We start from the raw sequence: 17,002 nt of genomic DNA, 5'->3' as shown, positions 1-17,002 counted from the left end.
CGACTGAAAAGGAGGGCGGACAGCTTGCGTAGCTGCGGAGCCGGGGGCTTTGGAGTGGAACACCTGAAATAGGGCCTGTTTCCTGGGGGTGGGGGACTGTGGGGGGGGTGATGATACTGCCCTGGCCTGCCTGCAGAGGCTAGATTGGCAAGAGTGATCGTGTAACAGCAAGAGAGAGAGAGAGAGAGAGAGAGAGAGAGAGAGAGAGAGATGAGAGAGAGAGAGAGAGAGAGGAGGGGGGGTGATGTTGGGGGTTGTGGAGCAGGAGAGCTAGCTAGCGGATGATTCCCAGAGGTCCTGGCGGCTAGCAGCTCTGCTCCAGTCCAAACATGCCTGTCTGCTCTCAGGAGGACGGCCAAGACAGCCAGTGTGGCTGGCTAGCGTTGACGTCAGGACAAACAGCAGATAGAGCTCTCTGGAACCTCACAGGCAAACAAAAGAGCGAGAGCCTCTTGGGCTCGTCGTCTCTCGAGTCTACAGTCCCTATCCGCCTCCTCCTCCTCCTCTTTCTTCCACATCCACAATTCTTTCTCCACCTTTCTCCTCCTATAGCACTCTTGACAAATTCCAAGCCTTTTACAAAAGACAACTCTGGTGCCGTTTGTCGTGGCTTGAGAGAGTGAGATGAGAGAGACAGAGCCAGACTAGAGGGAGGGCCCCTGGTTTTGTTGTGTTAAAACAGACAGAGAGAGAGAAAGAGCGACCCTTCATTGTTCTGCTCCTGATGCGGCAGCACCAGCGGTATGCAGAGGGACGAGGCAGAGAGGATGTTATAGTCGCACCGTGAGAACAAGGTGTGTATTTGTCATAAAACCAAAGGGGATTGTGTTACACAGACGAGACGCAGGCAGCCTCACGGCATGAGGACTCCATTCAGCGTGTGATGCGGGCGCTGCCACTTCATCATCACCGCCGCCCGCCATCCCTCTTTCAACCTGACCCCAGAGACGCCCCCCCCCCCCCCCCCCCCCCCACCCCCCCCCCATCTGCCATTTTGTTTTGGTTGTTGGGGACCGGGGTGGCATTTTGTTTTGCAGCGGACTTCAGTTGCTATGCAGTGACGACGACGACGGGGGGAGAATATGATAAGGGGGGGCGGCCACGGGAAGGAGGGGTGGCGCGAGGGGAGGGGAGTAGAGCGAGGATGCGGAGGGGGATGGGGGATGCGGGAGATGGGGGTAGGGTGTCAGAGTGGTGGAGGAGGAGGAGGAGGGTGATGAAATATTCAGTGAGAGTGTGCCTGTGGGTCCTTCCCTCTTTTTCCCCCCCATCAACATCTCTGGCTGACAGTTTTATTTATTGGGGTCCCTGTGGTTCAAGGAACTCATTTGCAGTCGTTCTTCCTTTGCACACTAAGCGAACTAAGGGGAGAGAGAGGGAGAGAGATAAGGAGAGAGAGGAAGAGACGTTGAAAAGAGACTTGAGGGAGGGAGGGGGGGGGGGGGGGGGCGAGGGAGAGAGCTGGAAGCAGCACTGAGCTGACATTCATGAACAACTGAGCAAGCTTTGTGCGGGAGGAGAGAGAGGCTGGAGGAATGGGAGGGAAAGCTTTAGAGGAGGAATTGCTCTCGTTCAGCCGTATCCATGCAGGCTGGTCACCTATCAGACTCTGTGTATTAATCTGCCTATCCACTAGATGTTTTGATCGCACCAGGACACTATTGATACAGTTTCTGTGTAGAACACACACACACACACACTTGCACACCACACGCTAAAGACCCAACAACAGGCTCTCGAAAGAGGAGAGGGGAAAAATCAATGGCTTGCATCATGCCCCCCCAAATCCTAAAAGCATGGCTGGCGCTCTTCAAAGGGCTTGTCAAGAGAGATAGGCGTCTGTTAATGCTGCTCACTGCCCCCGATAAGAAATGGAGGCAGAGGAGAAAGAAGAGGGAGAAAGAGCAGCGCCCGCGAGGACCATCTGGCCATTTCTGAATTTGATCAGCTGAGTGAAGAGATAAAGTAGGAATGACAACATTCATAATGCTCATGTCAGGCACATGTCAGTGAACACGAGCATTATGAACTTTGCCATTCTAGTGGTCTTTCTCCTCATACACTGCACCAGCACAGAACCACACAGCCATCATCAAGACGCTTTGAGCTCGTCGCAAGCAGTAAGACGGCTCCCGCACCCCCTCTGTTAGAACCACTCCAGTGAGGCAGAGGCCTTTGATACTCACTGATTAATACATTCTGACCAAGGCTTGTGATGCCGGACACACACACACACACACACACACACACACACACACACACATGCGTGAGCGAGCACACACACACACACACACACACACATGTGTGAGCGAGCACACACACACACACACACACACACACACACACACACACACACACATGAAGGCATGCGCCCGTTTGTAAAGTGTGTACTTTGTGTGTGTGTGTGTGTGTGTGTGTGTGTGTGTGTGTGTGTGTGTGTGTGTGTGTGTGTGTGTGTGTGTGTGTGTGTGTGTGTGTGTGTGTGCATGCATGTATGTGTGTGTCTGTGTGTGAGTGTGCGTATGCATGTGTGAATGGGAGAGAGGGGGAGGGTCTTTAATAACAAACAATCTCTCGTTACAACCAGCCAGAGAAATATGGAGATGCACGAAACAACATCATCATCATTATCATCGACAACAACTGGACAGTGGAATAACATCTGAGGCACAGTCCATTCTCCCTCTCTCTCCCAGAAATAATCACAGAGAACATAAAACTAAGACGTGCCAGCCAGGCTGTCATTCCAAATGAACATAATCACGCCTAGTTTAGAGACTGGATAATGACCAGTAGGGTGTGGAGAGAGAGAGAGAGAGAGAGAGAGAGAGAGAGAGAGAGAGAGAGAGAGAGAGAGAGAGAGAGAGAGAGAGAGAGAGAGAGAGAGAGAGAGAGAGAGAGAGAAAAGAAGGGAGCGGAAATCGTCCTCGAAGAAGGCACTGAAACACATTCTCTTACACCCTTCTGTGTTTTTTCTAGGACGACTAAATGGACCTGGATCATCGGAGTCGGTGGTGGCAGAGACTGAGCCTCGGCCCTCAGAGCCCTCTGGCCCTGGAGCACGTGCTCCTAATTGCCAGACCAGGGGTCCATCAGACCACATGTGATATCCTAGCTAGCCGCCTGTCCTCCCGGGCATTAGAGCCGTCACGGTGCCCACTACTGACATCACAAAGGGGATCACAGAGAATCCCAGAGACGGAAAAACAATGACAGTCACGGCTCAAATATAGTCAACAACAGTACACACAAGACTTCCCCCTGGTCACCAGACTGCATGGGGAAACACACAGAAGACATAGCAGACACATGTAAAATGCATGACAACGCAAGGCAGAACAATGAAAATCTCCATAAAAATCCATCTATATGTCTTTATTGCTCAAACAACACACCTTGATTGCCCCCACCACATCCCCCACCCCGCAGTCTCTTTAACCCCTTCGGTTAACCGTCTGTAGTGTGGTAGTGAAAGGGTTAACTTTATGTAGTGTGGTTGTGAAAGGGTTAACCATTTGCCATGTGGCAGTGAAAGGGTTAACCTTCTGTATTGTCGCAGTGAAAGGGTTACCCATTTGGTAGTGAAAGGGTTAAGCACCACAAAGGTGCACAAATACTCCCACCGTCAGCTTATTAAAGTTTCACGACCCGGATTTACATGAGTGGGTCCTGAATGGGCCTTTAGATCACTTTTGTCTTTCACTCCACACACCACACAAATTGATTTACACATTCTAGTGATTCTATGATTAATTTCTGTAGCTTCCCATTTAGGTAACAAAAAGGCACATATTACCATTCCAAAGCACCAAAGACCCCCTTTCCTTTTAAGCACGCATATAAAAAGCCTTCATTCCAATGCTGGAGGAGGGGGAGCGGGCAGAAAGGGGATGATTCTCTGATATTGACCAACCGGGACGACTCCAGTCATTTTTCAATTCCTTCCACTCCCAAATCCTCAATACAATTACTGTGCAATGATTTCCAGTGGTGACCCATCTGCCTGATTAAGTAGCACCTAGATAAGGTGGGTACAGAGTGCAGGACTGGAAAAAGAAACATATTGACCAACGGCATTGAGCTGCTTTACACACACACACACACATATATATATATATATATATATATATATATATATATGACCTATATAACGTGTGTCTGAGTAGTTCCCATAAAGCCGCGAGGCTGAGGCGGGGCCTCGTCACTCCGATGTGACGGCATGGTTTCTCAGCGGTGACCTTTTGTTCCCCTGTACTATTTACCAGGATCCATCCGACGCCCCCTCCCTCCGCTCGACCATCCCCTCATCCCTGAGTCACGCGAGCATCTGCACACTCATCCTTCCGAACGTCCTCTCAACCTACAGAACATCTTGTGCGCACACGCAACAAACACAGAGCGGCCTGTAAACAACGCCCTCTCTGACTCAACGAGGAAATTGGAACAGGTAATGCAACTTGTGCATATATATATGTATGTATGTCCCCTGTGTCTCTATCCACCTCTCCCTCCTCCACCTCCTTAGCCCGTCGCAATACCCCCCTGAGGGAGGCAGAGTGGGTGGAGCTGAGGAAAGGGTGACCTAGAGGTCGACTCCTCGCAGGCTGTTAGATCCCACCGGTTTGCATTGGCCTGCTTCCAGGCACAATGACAAGCGCTGTGACTTATTGAGGACTGTGATTCCTGGAAGAGGCATAGGATGAGGAGGAGGAAGACAGTGCAGTACAGGAGGAGGCTGAAGGAGGGGGGGCAGTCGTGAGGAGTTAAGGGGGAATCGAGGGAGCGGGTACAATGAGGTAGAACGTGTAACAATTATGGGTGTCTCTACATGCATATTAGTATTGTGTTATTATTTGGAATATTTGAGGATAATCCAATATCCGGACTATGAGGATTATGTGGATAATATCCGGGACACTGAGAACAACGCCTTATCCCGTTCACTGTGACTTCTGTTTCCATGGTAACACTCACAACATTCCCTTTACTGTAAAAACGTGGATATGAAAATGGATATTATATAAGCACTATATTCTGTCTACAACCTTAACCGTGACATTAGCCGGTACATCCAGAATGTTAATGTGCGTCTAAAACACACAATGTATTCCACAGCAACACACACCACCTCCTCCCTAGGCGATCTGCGTTCCTCTTCAAGGCAAAAATATGTCAATCTGCAGCCTGCCAAGCCTCACTCCAGCTGGGCCATGCATTGATTTTGAAACCGGTACACGCCGCTGTAGCTGCAGTCAATTGGGTAGAACCAAGGCCTCTGTATAGGCGTATTGGGGGGGGGGGGGGTCATGGGGGCGAGAGAGAGAGCCAAACTTAAACATTGACCCTCAATCATTGTTTTGTGTTAGAGGGTTTGTCAGCTGGGCAGGTTTGGTGTTCATGCTTTAAGACAGGAACAAAGAGGGGGCTGGGGAGGGGGAAGGGCAGTGGGGGATGGTTAGGGTGATGCCTGCCTGCCTGGCTTTCATTCTAACATCAATGTGCATCAATGAGCAAATAGTCCCTGTGTGCAGAGAGAGACACATAATCCCCCCTCTTTCTGTCAAATAACAGATCAATAGGCGGCGAGGCTGATGTCATTGCCTACATATGGTACCAAAAAAAACAGTAAATATCACTTTCAATTCCCCGCGATGCTCGTCTCGTAGACGAACATTCATTTTATTTTACTACAGGGATCAGGCATTTTCCTCGTTCTCCGAGCAGAAGGAGAAATCCTCTTAAATATACCCTGTCAATTCTGTCTGCGTGTGTGTGTGTGTGTGCGTGCGTGTGCGTGTGTGTGTGCGTGCGTGTGTGCGTGCGTGTGTGTGTGATGCATATGTAAGTGGTACCGTACACACCGCCTCCACTTGGCAGACAGAATGGAGAGGAGAGAGTAGAAAATACAACTGTTTTGATGGGCTGTCAGGAGTTAGTGGCTTAATACAGCCTACTTGTCACGAGAAAAGCTCCAGCGAGAGACGCCAGAGGAGGAATGAAGGCACAGGCCGCGTCGTCCTCCCTATAGAAGCCAGCTACTGCGGTCAAAGCAAAGCAGCTCCGCGCGGCTCAGTCAGCCAGACTTGCAAACCGCAGCACATTCAAATTATAGGCCCCTGGTAGAGCTGTTAAGCAGAAGCGAGAGAGGAGGGAGGAGGAAGGAGGAGGAGAAGGGGGCGAGGAGGGCGCGAATAGGAGAAGAAAAAAAAAGATCCCATTCCAATAATTGCCAGGGCTCCCTTTCCATAAAACACTTTCTATCTCTCCCCATTCCACAGAAGTCTGAAATAGCCCTCTCTCAGGCTCAGCCGGCTAGCAGATAGTGTTAGCCTCCGAGTCCCGCTATAGAGGAGACGAGATGAGGTGATCCGCCCGCTTATGAACATACACGGCCCTTCCTGGCATTACACTTGATCTCCAAACCAGAGACCTCACATAACTAAAGGGCGGATGGAAGGGTGTGTATGTGTGTGAGCGTGTGTGAGTGTGTGTGTGGGGGGTTGGTGCGTGGGGATCAAGGGGCACAGGCTCACTTCTCTAATGCTACCACAGCTAGCACACACCACCCCACATCTCACTGCAGCTATTTTTGGGGCGTACGTACGGGCATATCGGTTATCCTATCAGACACTTTTAAGAGCTAAGTGCATTGATTGATTTTTGATAGCCCCCAGAGTTGGGAAGAGAGGAAGTGAGCGTTCCCATTTCCTAATCTTACCTCGGATCCGTAATCTCTCCACAATCTATATCATCCCTTTCTGACTCATGAATTATAAAGAGGAATCAATTTCCCAGAGATAAAAACACACTAAAGCAGCGTTGTGCCTTTATTTGACCCTTTTGCCCTGACATTCATCCAATACTATTCCAACTATTCACACTTCCCCTATTCTTACTATTGCTACAGTGGGCCAGGGCCATGACTCAGGAACAGGAAGTGTACAGTACAGTGGGCCTTTCTTGAGAAACAACAAGGAACCCTCTAGGCCTCTGATTCAGACATCAGAGCGTGTTTGGCCGCGTGGGGAAAAAAGGAAGTGAAAGACAGAAACTGGGAGAGGCAGGAAGTGAACAACAGAAACTGGGAAACAGGCAGGAAGTGAAAGACAGAAACATGCAGGCAGGCAGATAGATAGATAGTTAGTTAATTAATTTAATCAAGAATTGTCTTTAAGAAAATAAATATACACAAAATCTGAGGTTGGAAATCCAGTAAGAATACAATAAGCTGCCATTTTCCTTTTTTGACAACTGTAATCCCTATTTCAGGTTAATTTTCTGGCCCAAGCTCTTGTTAATTTCCTTCCCTGACTGTGACATATACACACAGACACACGCGTACACACGTTTGCTCACCTGCTGTCACTGCTACGGGAAGCATGCTGTGCTCATGCATACACTATCAGGCCAGAATTTGCACCATAAAAATATCAGCAGGGAAGGAAGCCATACTGAGCCGCAATCCCATATCTACCAAACAACCCACACGCTCTTAACAACATTTCGAGACAAAAATGTGTCACTCCCCCGACAAATTCTTCTGAGTTTAAGCATCGCTGCGTCAATGAAGTGAAATGACACACTGCAGTAATAACAGCTAGCAGTGTCCAATTTCGCCATCTTGTGCCTTTTCAACATCAGTTAGTAGAACATCTGCACGGCCGTTTACGCACATCTCAAGGTTACCCAACAGAGGAAGTCAACCTGAGTCAGTTTGTCGGCTGCACAGAGCGCTTCGTACGTCATCGCACCGTTGTCTGTGTGCAGTCAGCCTTATCGCCTCTCCATCTCAAGCCAAGAGAGGACGACTCGAGCCATCCTCACTTCACTTCCACTATTAATCATATTGGTGAGTCACGCCACACACTGACTCAAGCGGATAGTGTGTTTCATCCTTTTTTTATGGAGTCACCACACACAGCATTTACCACATTATCGTATAGGGTCTGTTCTAGGCACGGCTGCGTGTGCTATGCTTCCAGGAACTCTATGCTAATATTGACTGAGAATGCTCACGTCTTGACAACCCAGTCCTCTGATTATGAGTGAGTGTGACTACGCTGTATCTGTGTGCAGCCACAGTGTACTTCCTGGAAACCTGCTCATTTACTTACTTAACTCCCTGTGGTGGATACTGTGTGTATGCATGTGCGCCCATGCTCATAATGTGCATGCGTGCGCAAGCATATGTTTTAAGGACAAGAGAACGAGAGAAACAGAGAAAATGAGAAAGGGATAAACAGCAGGGAGAAATTGTTTAATCTTCATGGTGGAGGTGAATGTTGAATGTGCCGGTCATCTCAACTTGTAATCAACCTGGGTTAAGCCCGGGTTAGCCTGCTCTAGCTTCACATTCACACACAGTGAGACACAAGCACAGATGTTACTAGGATACGAGAGGGTGTTGCTGCTTATTATATCACGCCGGCTGTCGAGCTTGGCTTGTTTAAGAGGGTGAAATTAGTCATGCAAAGAGGCCTCTCTCTCTCTCTTTCCCTTATCTGGGATTTTCTCTGTATAAACTCTATCCAGTGCCTCAACCTCCCTGCAAAACACACACAACGTGTCTTAAATTGCCTCCACGGCGACACATCGCGCCGTTATTTCCTCCAGGGTTGTGTAAACAGCAGCACTGAGAGAGTCGTCTCTTACCTGAGTCTCTGTTAGGCTCTCCAAGGCTTGCATTACGGACTGCTCAGGTCTTGATGCTTGAGACTGTATTACAGAGATAACGAGGATAGAAATCAAGAAAACATAAACTCAATATAATGATCTGCATCTCTGCATGGATATGATAATGATAATAATAATAATATTATAACCCGGGCCCCAGCCGACTATCCCTTACAACTAAACATTTACATTGACATTAACATTAAACAGAGGTCTCTAGAGTGTGGTGAGCCTTACCATTAAGCCAGCTTCAACCGTTGGAACAAGTGTTAACTTGCTCCCATCTGAGATCCCCAGATCCTGGAGTTTTCCCGAACTCAGTCGCCTGCAGGGTGAGGGTGAGGGGTAGAACAGCATAATTAGACCATGTTGACAATACCTCCTCACTTCAGACACTCAACCCCTTTTCAGCAAAGGGGGGGGGGGGGGGGGGGGGGAGACAGACTTCAAAACTAGTTTGAAAAAAGCCGGGAGGCGAAAAAGCTCCCTGAAAAGAGAAATATTGATTGCGCTGTCATATGTCATATTTCAATTTTCAAGTATAGTGGAGCTTGACAAGTGTTCACAGCGGATATTTGACATTGCTGACACACACACATGCCTAAGTGGAGGGAAGTGTTTTTTTTTTTTTTTTTGAATTTTAAGGAACATTTTGAAGGATGACAACAGGAAGTAAGAGCTGAAAGAAAAGCATCAACTTTTAAAGCTATATAAATATTTAAGACAGTAGCCTTCATATGTATTGTTGTTCAGTGAACTGCAGACCTGTGGTGTAAGAGGCAGAGCATAATACGTGCACCGTGCATGAGTCCGTTTAACAATGACCAGTGATCTCTTATTGGTAGGGGCAGAGCATGGGGGGCATTTGTCCCACAATGATAGTCACTCACATTGCCTCCTGTTTGTTCTTGTTGCCTATAACTGCTGTTAGGGTTGACCCAAATGTCTCCCTATGCAACTGAACAAAGGCACTCATCACTTAGAATTACTGTAGGTCGACCATTTGGAGAGAGAGAGAGAGGGATTAAATGTGGGGTTTCAGGTTTTAAGGGATGATGATGCGATTTGTTGGGCCGATTACAAGAGGGGGGCGAGGACGAAAAACAATGCGACTGGGTTGTTTGCGTGTGATAAAGCCCCCCCCCCCTCCCCCTTTATTTTAACACACCACCACCCGATCCATTGTTATCCCATAGGCAAACAAAGTATCCTTCATTTGAAAACCGGGTAACATTATAGATTCCGTTTATTTTATTATTATTAATCAAATAAAAATAAACAGTAAAAGGCGTTGTTTAACTATGTCCATTGTTCACTGAATAGTATAGCGGCTAAAAGACTGGGCCCGCGGTGAAGGAACCGTGCGAGGAGCATTATGCGCCTCTACTGAAACTAAAAGCGTCACGTTGGCTCAAAAGCAACCAGATAGTCAACCACCGCAAAACGTTTGACACATTTCATCACATAATCTCCCCATATCCTGTCACTGAACATGTTTCTCTCTCCCCCCGTCTTCAATAAATGTATGATCTCACGACGAGTGCATCGGTCAGATTATACACACAACGAACTGCTGCAGCTGCGTGGAAATAAAAAGATGGGCTATAATGTGCGGCACATATTCTTGCTCGTATGATCCGTCCACATTGGCTATTTCACGCATCAACGTATCGCATATTTCTCTCTCTCTCTCGCACAGCATTAGCATGGTCCAGTATTTATAATGAACGATGGGTAAATCGATGCGAGTCTCTGACTGCGGATAGTTTCGTCAATATTGCTCCGCGGTGACCGGTGTGTCCCCCCCCCCCCCGTGCGTAATTCATGCGTAATTCCAATACCGTGCGCCCTGGTGTTCAATAGTAAGTTCCCTTGAATATAATGCTGACAGAAGCAGCCAAGGTCGTCCCTAAAGCTTCTGAAGTCAACCAAGTGCGAGGATCATACAATATGATACATCCCTGCGAACAAATCACTGTGTACCTATATAGCTAAATGTATTGAGTTACTCACGTTTCTTTATGTAGAAGGGCGAGTCTCTCTTTGGGTACTTTCAGTCTCTGCGAGAGCCTCCTCTTGAGTCCCTCCACGGTCTCCTCCAGGGGCAAGGAGAGCTCGAAGCGGGTGCCGGTGGTGGACTGGATGTACACATTCATGGAGGGCTCACTCGGAACGGCCTCGCAGGAAGGAGCCCCGCGACTGGTGCAGCTCCGGGCGCTGGGGTGTTGGTCCATTCGATAACCTGTGGTCAGAGGAGGGAGACAAGGCGTGCAAAGCGGGGGTTTTGAGGAGCTGGTTGACGAGAGGCAGATCCACTAGCTACTGTCCCTGGTTGATGCCGAATCTGCTTCCAGTCAAAGCGAGCATTCAGGGCTCTCTCTCGGTGCCTCCTGTCTCCGTTGGCTGTGCGTCTGGGTAGGAGTCCGTTCTCTCCTGATCATGAGAATATTCCGAGGGAAATCAATAAGGCTGTGTTGGTTTTCTGGATGTTTGTTGTTCTTTTAGCCTTCTCCAGTGTGCGCACCAATGTTGCAGATGCCGAAATGCTACATAGATGGACAAATGCCAGGCAGAAACACAGAAGTATTTGTCAGGAAAAAGGACCACGGACGCTCAGTTTTACGCACGAGAACGCGGACCGATGCCTTTGAGAGACAGAATTGCGCAGCCAAATACAATGCTAGAAGTCCTTCTTGTTGATTTTGAAAACCGTAGCGAGCTTTTTAGACAACAACACAATACGGGATGTGTGTATGTGAACTGCAAAGCCTCGTCAGGCTAATACTCTATAGATCTCCGCTGCGCACTCATGCCCAAGGCAGCTCCAATGAAAAATCGACAATGAACATTGTCACACAAAGTATCCCACTTCCACGAAACACGCCCACAGCCCCGAGATAGCTGCCCAATCACAAGACGGCTCCTTTAGGACGCTACTGATCTACACCAATAGGAAGAAGAGATCCACACCCACGTGGAGGCCAGGCAAGTTTATTCCATTCATAATAGCTACATTACAGCATAGAACAAAACATGTCCCAACATTACATTAGTCCAGGGCCCTATAGTCGAAGGACCGGCCACTGCAATAATAGTAATAATAACACTAATCATATAGTAATAACACTTTTTGGACATAAAGCAGCAAATGCAGAGAATCCAAAAACTATGTTTTGTGTTTAGTTCAGGGGCATCACACTTCACAATCTACAATGAGACTTGTTCTGTGTTGCGTCCTTGCTGTACGTACCGGTGGGTTGCGCAATCTAAGCAGATGTAGGTTAGTGCTGACGTCACCATATTTCCCCTGACCTCCGCAGTATGTAAAGTATAAAGGTAATCGCGAATGGTATGTAAATGACGCATTACACGGGGCATTCTCTTCAGGAAGTGTCTGTTAATGTAATATCAGATGTGTGTGTGTGTGTGTGTGTGTGTGTGTGTGTGTGTGTGGGTGTGTGTGTGTGTGTGTGTGTGTGTGTGTGTGTGTGTGTGTGGCCATTCATCAGCATCACGACACACACACACGACACACACAAACACACGGAGAGAGAGAGAGAGAGAGAGAGAGAGAGAGAGAGAGAGAGAGAGAGAGAGAGAGAGAGAGAGAGAGAGAGAGAGAGAGAGAGAGAGAGAGAGGGGGGGGGTATACAAAAAGGCATACATCAAGCATTTGGAAGCAGAAAAGGTGACAGTCGAATTTTCAAGTTTAGACATCAATATTTTCCATTCTCAGAGGAGCTGAAACACTTCAGTTGAGATGAGCACGGGCATTAGGCACATTGTCCCGAGGGAGAAACTTAAAAATGGAGCTATAATGACATCAGTGCGCTGGGTAACTCGTCCAAATATGCCTGATGCTTATAATGGCGCTGTGGGTTCTTGAATAAAAACAAGATACTGGATCGCCCCCAGGTGGCGAACAGGCGCACCTACAGAGAACACAACTCCAAATGCTTTGTTTACACCTGTGTTTCAACAATGCATTTTGTACAGGTATTTGTTAGCATCCGCCCAGAATTTAAAATCAATTAAATTGGGATCCACTAATATCATGCTCATTGTTTATGGAAATCCTTCTAGCTAGATGATCTGTATTCAGTTGTGTCCACTTTAGGTTACATTCAAATGAGCCTACTTAATATAGCAGCAACAACGGGCATAACTGTGTAATATAACAATATATGTAGCATATATGTTGTAACTTGTACTTTCCTAAACGTCACCTACTTTGTGCGAACGTCCTGCCAGTAAGAATACTGCATACAATTAGCCCACATTCCGCCCGCGACTGATCAGATTCCAGTAAATTACCGCGATGTCCACATACTACATTCCAGGCGTGTATTAACCACTTATACAGCATGCTATAACAGATCGCGCTCTAAAATAAATGTCTTCTTTTCTTAGCTGTCACTTTAAATAGTATAAACAGTATAACGAATCAAACTGAGAAATGGATAGCAAATGAAAATGTAGTATAATCATTTTTGATCATCACTATGATGACTTGATGCCAAAGTATATGCTTACCAATTATTGTGGCGACAACTGTAAAGCTTCGCGTAACGTTGTTTGATGTTGCGATACGTTTCCCCAGCTTTGGCATGTAAACGTGTTCTCAAACGGCGAGGAGGAAACCCCTTAGTGTTGTATCCAAATAGAGCAGTTATCCAGAAGATGAGATGTTAGTACTCTGTCAAGTCTGTGCGTCTCTCTCCAGTGTCTGCTGCGGTGTGGGCTCCTTCAGTCGCGTTCGGCAGGTGATAGTAAAGTCGGAGTTTTATCAGCTGACCAAACATACGAGGTGATTGCGTTCAGTGCGCCAGTTGGGTCATATAAGTCAGCAGCACCAATCAGATGCAACAAGCCAAGACAGCAGATTGGTCAACATTTCTTTTTTTGGATTTTTAGGAATCCCCAGCATGTCAGCAGCATCATATTTCTGATGATATCTCATGATGTCCCATGTTGATAAACAAAGTCGAAAGTGTTTACAGTACACCACAAAAGGTGAAGGGTCAGTCAGACGTCACAACTCGTAGTAGAATCTTGGTTATCATGGAACTTGCCCAAGTTGACCACTGACACTGTGATATTTACCACTTGGCCGTTCAGTGCAACTTCCCGGAGGTCAAATCGGATATGTCCGACTTTACGAGTTGCCGAGGATCGACCGGACGCACGGTCGCGGTTCTGTTCTCCGGTGTGTGACGTCTAGTCACCGGTGTGTGTCCTGGTACAAGCGCACCTTGAGAGGTGTGAGAGACCTCTTAAACTAAACCCTCTCTAGGATATGGGTGGAGAGTAGCTAGGGTTCTTGTAATGTCAGCATGTGATTTAAGGTAGCCCAAGGTTGGAATTCCTCATGCCATATGTTTTCCTATAGTCGCAGGCCCGCAGCGCAAATGATGCTCTCCACTCGGAAAAAATGTGTGCCCTGCTTTATTACTAGCGCCACGAGGGATTGTTGATTGATTGATTGATTGATTGAAAACTTTATTAACAGATTGCAGAATGGGTACAATACAGTACAGCTCAATACACACAATTGTTAAGGGGATGCAGACCAGAGAAAGACTTTCTTCTTGTTTATACAACGGCATGCAAATTTCTCGATTCTGATTGGCTGAAACAGTCCATTTACACGTATGTATTGAGACCATTCTACGCTTCTGGTCCCAGGACCCGCCCACAACCGAATCACATCACTCCGCCAGGATCACTCCGTCGGCAAAAACAAGATGGCGGACAATAATCTTTAACAAATGGATATGTTGATAACGACTAAATATCAAGCGATTCTGTCACGGCGAATGTCTTAGTCTCTTACACAATGTTGGATTGTGTAATCTATGGGTCATGAATCATTGTGTAACAAAAGAAAAATCGCGGATTGATTGATTGATTAATTTTCAATTTTTTTTCAATTTCTTTTTCCTTCTCTCTGACTGCAGCCCTCACTCTCACACTGTCCGACGCTGGCTCAGTCTCCACCCACCCCCACACACCCCCACACACCCCCACACACACACACACACACACACGCACACACACACACACACACACACACACACACACACACACACACACACACACACACACACACACACACACACACAGCACACACACACACACACTCCTGTCTGCAACGCGGGGGATAGTCAGACTGAGAGAGAGCTGGGTGCTGCGCTGTTCTAAGTGAGCATGGCCTATTGAGTTGATTGATTGATTGATTGCTAATTTTATTACTGTACGCTTGGTTTCCAACTGGTTAAGTTTAAAAAATAAATAAAAAAATAGGGCGAAGAAAACTTTTTTTTCCTATAGGGCAAAGAAAACTTTTTAATTTGTTTTACCTACTTTCTATAGAAGCATCTAAGAATGAAGTTCTATAGAAAGTAGGTCTGCATCCCCTTAACAATTGTGTGTATTGAGCCGTACTGTATTGTACCCATTCTGCATCTGGTAATACAATTTTCAATCAATCAATCAATCATTCCAATAACAACCACTAACTTCATAATAAAAAACTAAAGAAAAGTTGGATGTGTTAGTTGGTTGGATGTCTTAGTTGAAAGGCAGTTGGATGTGTTAGTTGGTTGGATGTCTTAGTTGAAAGACAGTTGGATGTGTTAGTTTGTTGGATGTCTTAGTTGAAAGACAGTTGGATATGTTAGTTGGTTGGATGTCTTAGTTGAAAGGCAGTTGGATTCCAATAACACACAGTTGGATGTGTTAGTTGGTTGGATGCACTTCCGAGCTGCTTCCACATGGAGGCAATTTCTCTTTTTTGCTGTTGTGGGAACTACTTTTTCTGGCGGATGGTTTTTTCAATAAATCTTCGATTAATGTGTGTTTATTGTATAGCAATAAGGTTGGATGAATGTGGCAGTTGTATAAAAGCATTACACCACTTGCAGTCGTGATTTGTGAACAATAAACCATGCCTAGGGGGGTCTAACGACCCTCGGTTGCGCCTCGGGCCTAACGACCACCCCTAGGCATGGTTTATTGTTCACAAACCACTCCTGCGCGTGATGTAATGCTTAATTACATCAGGGTCCCCCATTTTCAATTCATCAGGACATATATGACATACATGACATACAGATAGACAGTACTGCTACATTTATGACATACCAGATTTGCAAATACAGTACTGTTTGCGATACAAAAAGAGTCCAGAAAAGAGAGTATATACATTTGACGTAAAAACTGTACATTGGAGGAGGGTGGGTGGGGGGGGGGGGACACTGTACAAACAAGCAAAACTGTACATGGAATACAGGGGCCAGTTTCGAATTGCAGTCTCCCATAGGTGTTCTTTGAGAGTGCTTTTGAAAGTGGGTAGTGATTCACATTCCTTTACAGCTTTGGGTAGGGCGTTCCACATTGATGTGGCATAATTGCGAAACGTGTTTAGTCCCTTGTTTGAGCCGAATCTGGGTTTAACATGATTTGTGGAGCTCCCTCTGGTGTTGTGATCGTGGTATTCACTGACCTTTGGGAAGCGTTGCGAGCGTCAACCGTGTCAGTGTGGCTATGGTTATCTATACAAGAAATCCAATATACACAATTAAATTAAATAAAAAAGTTTAAACGATATGAAAAATCACGTCACTTTGATTTACGACCTTAACTAAATGTCAATGAAGTGAACTCTTTACACAGGGGTGTTGCCAGTTCTTTGACGAGAGTGAGGAACACGTCATCACCGGGCAACGGGCTGCATGGATACCGGGCACCTGGATAAACACAACTTGACTGGTAGCCTCAGCTCTGCAGGTGAAGAAAGTTACAAATGGCCAGGAATCACAACACGACAGGTCTTTGTTTGTAGCAAATACAAAAGATTAAGTCTGGAAGACTAACTTAACCGACCTCTAATTGCCGTTTATAACACCTTATAAATCAGAATTCAACACTTTTTGAATGCATATTCATCAATCAAACATATAGGCATTAATGTACAATATACTGTATTTGCTCTAAATGCTATTTGTACCATTTTACAAATCTGACCTTTTTAGGGCCAATTCAACAATCAATAGGCATTCATGATAATAATAATAATAATAATAATAATAATAATAATAATAATAATAATAATAATAATAATAATAATAATAATAATAATAATAATAATAATAATAATAATAATAATAATAATAATAATAATAATAATAATAATAATAATAATAATAATAATAATAATAATAATAATAATAATAATAATAATAATACATTGGATTTATATAGCACTTTTCCAAATGCTCAATGACGCACATACAAGATGTAGCTACTGTCCTTAGTGTTATGCTTGTGT

The 17,002-nt window shown here is 46.0% G+C and overlaps 1 protein-coding gene across 1 annotated transcript in view; it reads right to left on the bottom strand.

The window, feature by feature from the left end:
• The window catches only part of midn (midnolin), an 18,174-nt gene extending 4,784 nt beyond the window's left edge, over positions 1-13,390 (bottom strand). The window contains exons 1-5 of the mRNA XM_084308433.1: positions 13,207-13,390; positions 10,687-10,915; positions 8,911-8,998; positions 8,578-8,715; positions 2,959-3,069 (exon numbers count right to left, since the gene is read on the bottom strand). Of these exons, the coding sequence (XP_084164559.1) occupies positions 2,959-3,069; positions 8,578-8,715; positions 8,911-8,998; positions 10,687-10,915; positions 13,207-13,282 (642 nt within the window). The 5' untranslated portion in view covers positions 13,283-13,390. The remainder of the gene's footprint in view (positions 1-2,958; positions 3,070-8,577; positions 8,716-8,910; positions 8,999-10,686; positions 10,916-13,206) is intronic.
• Positions 13,391-17,002: the final 3,612 nt, after the last annotated feature.

This window comes from Notolepis coatsorum, assembly GCF_963971535.1.
Source record: "Notolepis coatsorum genome assembly, chromosome: 2".
Taxonomy (NCBI): domain Eukaryota; kingdom Metazoa; phylum Chordata; class Actinopteri; order Aulopiformes; family Paralepididae; genus Notolepis; species Notolepis coatsorum.
Note: the sequence above shows the minus strand (reverse complement) of the source record. Positions and strands in the feature narration are given on the sequence as shown.